The sequence below is a fragment of the Cryptomeria japonica genome, chromosome 9 (assembly GCF_030272615.1).
Source record: "Cryptomeria japonica chromosome 9, Sugi_1.0, whole genome shotgun sequence".
Taxonomy (NCBI): domain Eukaryota; kingdom Viridiplantae; phylum Streptophyta; class Pinopsida; order Cupressales; family Cupressaceae; genus Cryptomeria; species Cryptomeria japonica.
In genome coordinates, this window is record NC_081413.1 from 511540519 (window position 1) to 511542951 (window position 2433).

Sequence of the window (2433 nt, forward strand, 5' to 3'; positions counted from 1 at the left end):
CTAAATTAATTAAGGTTTTTTCACTTTACACAATTAAAACTTTTATTATTTGTATGGGAGTTGGTGGACTCTAATCATCCCCATCGTAAGGCCCATTTATTTAAAAAATGAGAGCTTCGAAGAAGACTAAATAGTTGTTTGTTTCTTCTCTCACTCGAGCCACGAAATTTCCTGCACTAAAAGAAACAAGGACCTGTCGATCACGCGCACTTTTTTTAAAATTTGCCCGCCTTCGTTGACTCACGTGTAAACTCATTTATTGGGCGGCTCTTTCATACAATAGAAAGTGGTGGAAAAAGAACAATTTGAGTGGTGTAAGCACTCACCTGCTCCTCCCCGGAAAGAAAATTATCTTGGAAACCTCCTCGACTAATTATTTCAGCTCAGCGTTATTAGTTCTATATATAGAGCTCAAGTGCAAGCTGAAATCCACACCAGTCTCTCACAAAATAGTATAGTGAGGCAACTTCTTTGTCTAATTCAGAGCCCTGTTTTCTTCAACCATTTGTGATATATATTGCACAATGGCAATCTGGAATGGTAGAGTTTTAAACTTGTGCTTTCTGTGGCTTCTGGTGTCCATAGTTCTGCTGAACGGTGCAGATTGCCATGGCTGGAAAAAGAAGCTTCCAAAGCCCTGCAGGAATCTTGTTTTGTATTTTCATGATATAATCTACAATGGTAAAAATGCAGAGAATGCAACATCTGCACTTGTTGCAGCCCCTGAAGGAGCTAATCTCACTATTATGACTGGCAATAACCATTTTGGAAATCTTGCTGTATTTGATGATCCTATCACTTTGGATAATAATCTTCACTCTCCTCCAGTTGGAAGAGCTCAGGGATTTTATTTCTACGATATGAAGAATACATTCAGTTCTTGGCTTGGGTTCACATTTGTGTTGAATTCAACAGACTATAAGGGCACCATCACATTCAATGGAGCAGACCCAATTTTGGTGAAGTACAGAGATATATCTGTTGTGGGTGGTACTGGTGATTTCTTAATGGCCAGAGGAATTGCTACCATCAGCACTGATGCGTATGAGGGAGATGTTTATTTCCGCCTAAGGGTGAATATCACACTGTATGAATGCTACTAATCAAGTGTTTGAAGTGTTTACATGTAATAATGTCTGATTGGGACCAGCTCTGATGTTTGAGAGCATAATTATGCCATCATTTTTTCTGAACATTGTGAAATGTCTTTTTGCGTGCTTTTATTTTTGTTAATATTACCGGCTTCTTCTGCTCTTTTGGGTACAAAATAGCTAATAAGTATTCAAGTCATGAAATTATATTGCTGAAAAAATTTGGTTTATGTCAAGAACCAATTTTTGTCTTGTTTATAACAATCAAATATTTACATAAATTTATTCAATTACTTTGATCATGTCACGTTGTTTTTTTTCTAAAATAAAATGCAAGAATTTTAACTTTCAAAAATGATTTACAGTCTTTTCTCCCGACTGTGACAAAACACACAAAATCTTTGCAATGTGCGCGCTTCCTCGAAGAAGATAATTTAGACCAACGATCGTGTTGGTACACCAGATCTTAGTTGTCAGTTTTTTGGAATTAAAAAATCGTGTTGTACACCAGATCTTAGCAACCATGAATGGAGGAAACCATTAGAATCAAGATGGATCGAACCATCAAGTTTTAAAATTTAAGCATGTCATGTCGTACATTTCCATTACTTTGAGGCATTTATTCATATGGTATGCAGAGCAGCTGCAACAGACAAATTAAACAATCTCTTTCTGACAGTCACTCAGTTACTCTTATATTGTGGCTTCTAAATATTTGGTAAACCTAAAGATAAATCCAACTACGAAATGGAACAAATAAATATGACCAGGGAAATGCTTCAATTTTGACAAGTCCTTATAATTTAATTTATAAAGTTAGCTTGTAAAAATTCAGTGTATGCACAATATATATTTCGTTCACCTTTTCAAAAAAAATGGACGGAAAAAGCGCTCTGCAAAAATTGCGGAAGGCAGATGAACGAGATGAAGAATCGCAGGAGGGAAACCAGGAAGGTTCGGTCTGAGAAGGATTTACAGGCGGTAAAGATGATTTTGTCATTGATCTGTCTATGGAAATCTCGGCAAAGAAAGCTTTGTGAGAGGATTTTGCAGTTATTGCAAGGATAATTGACCCTAAAATGTCCCGAATGGAAATCAACTGGGTTTTCAAAAATTGGGGTGAGGACAATGTGGTTAAATATATTCCAAAAGGTTTTTTTGTGGTTGTCTTTGCCCAGGAATCTGAAAGATGTCGGATTTTAAATCAAGAAAATTGGTTTGTTAATGGCAATCCAATCTATTTACAGCCATGGACCCCGAATTTCGACCCTACTCCCTTAGCCGTATATGACAGTCCGATATGGATTCGGCTGTACAACCTTCCGATTGAATATTGGGATGA

At 36.8% G+C, this 2433-nt stretch overlaps 1 protein-coding gene across 1 annotated transcript; it reads left to right on the top strand.

Moving 5' to 3' along the window:
- The first annotated feature begins 469 nt into the window (after positions 1-469).
- LOC131046996 (disease resistance response protein 206-like) lies at positions 470-1103 on the top strand. Its single transcript, XM_057980809.2, has one exon. It carries the CDS (start codon positions 525-527, stop codon positions 1101-1103), a length of 579 nt encoding a protein of 192 aa, XP_057836792.2. The 5' UTR covers positions 470-524.
- Positions 1104-2433: the final 1330 nt, after the last annotated feature.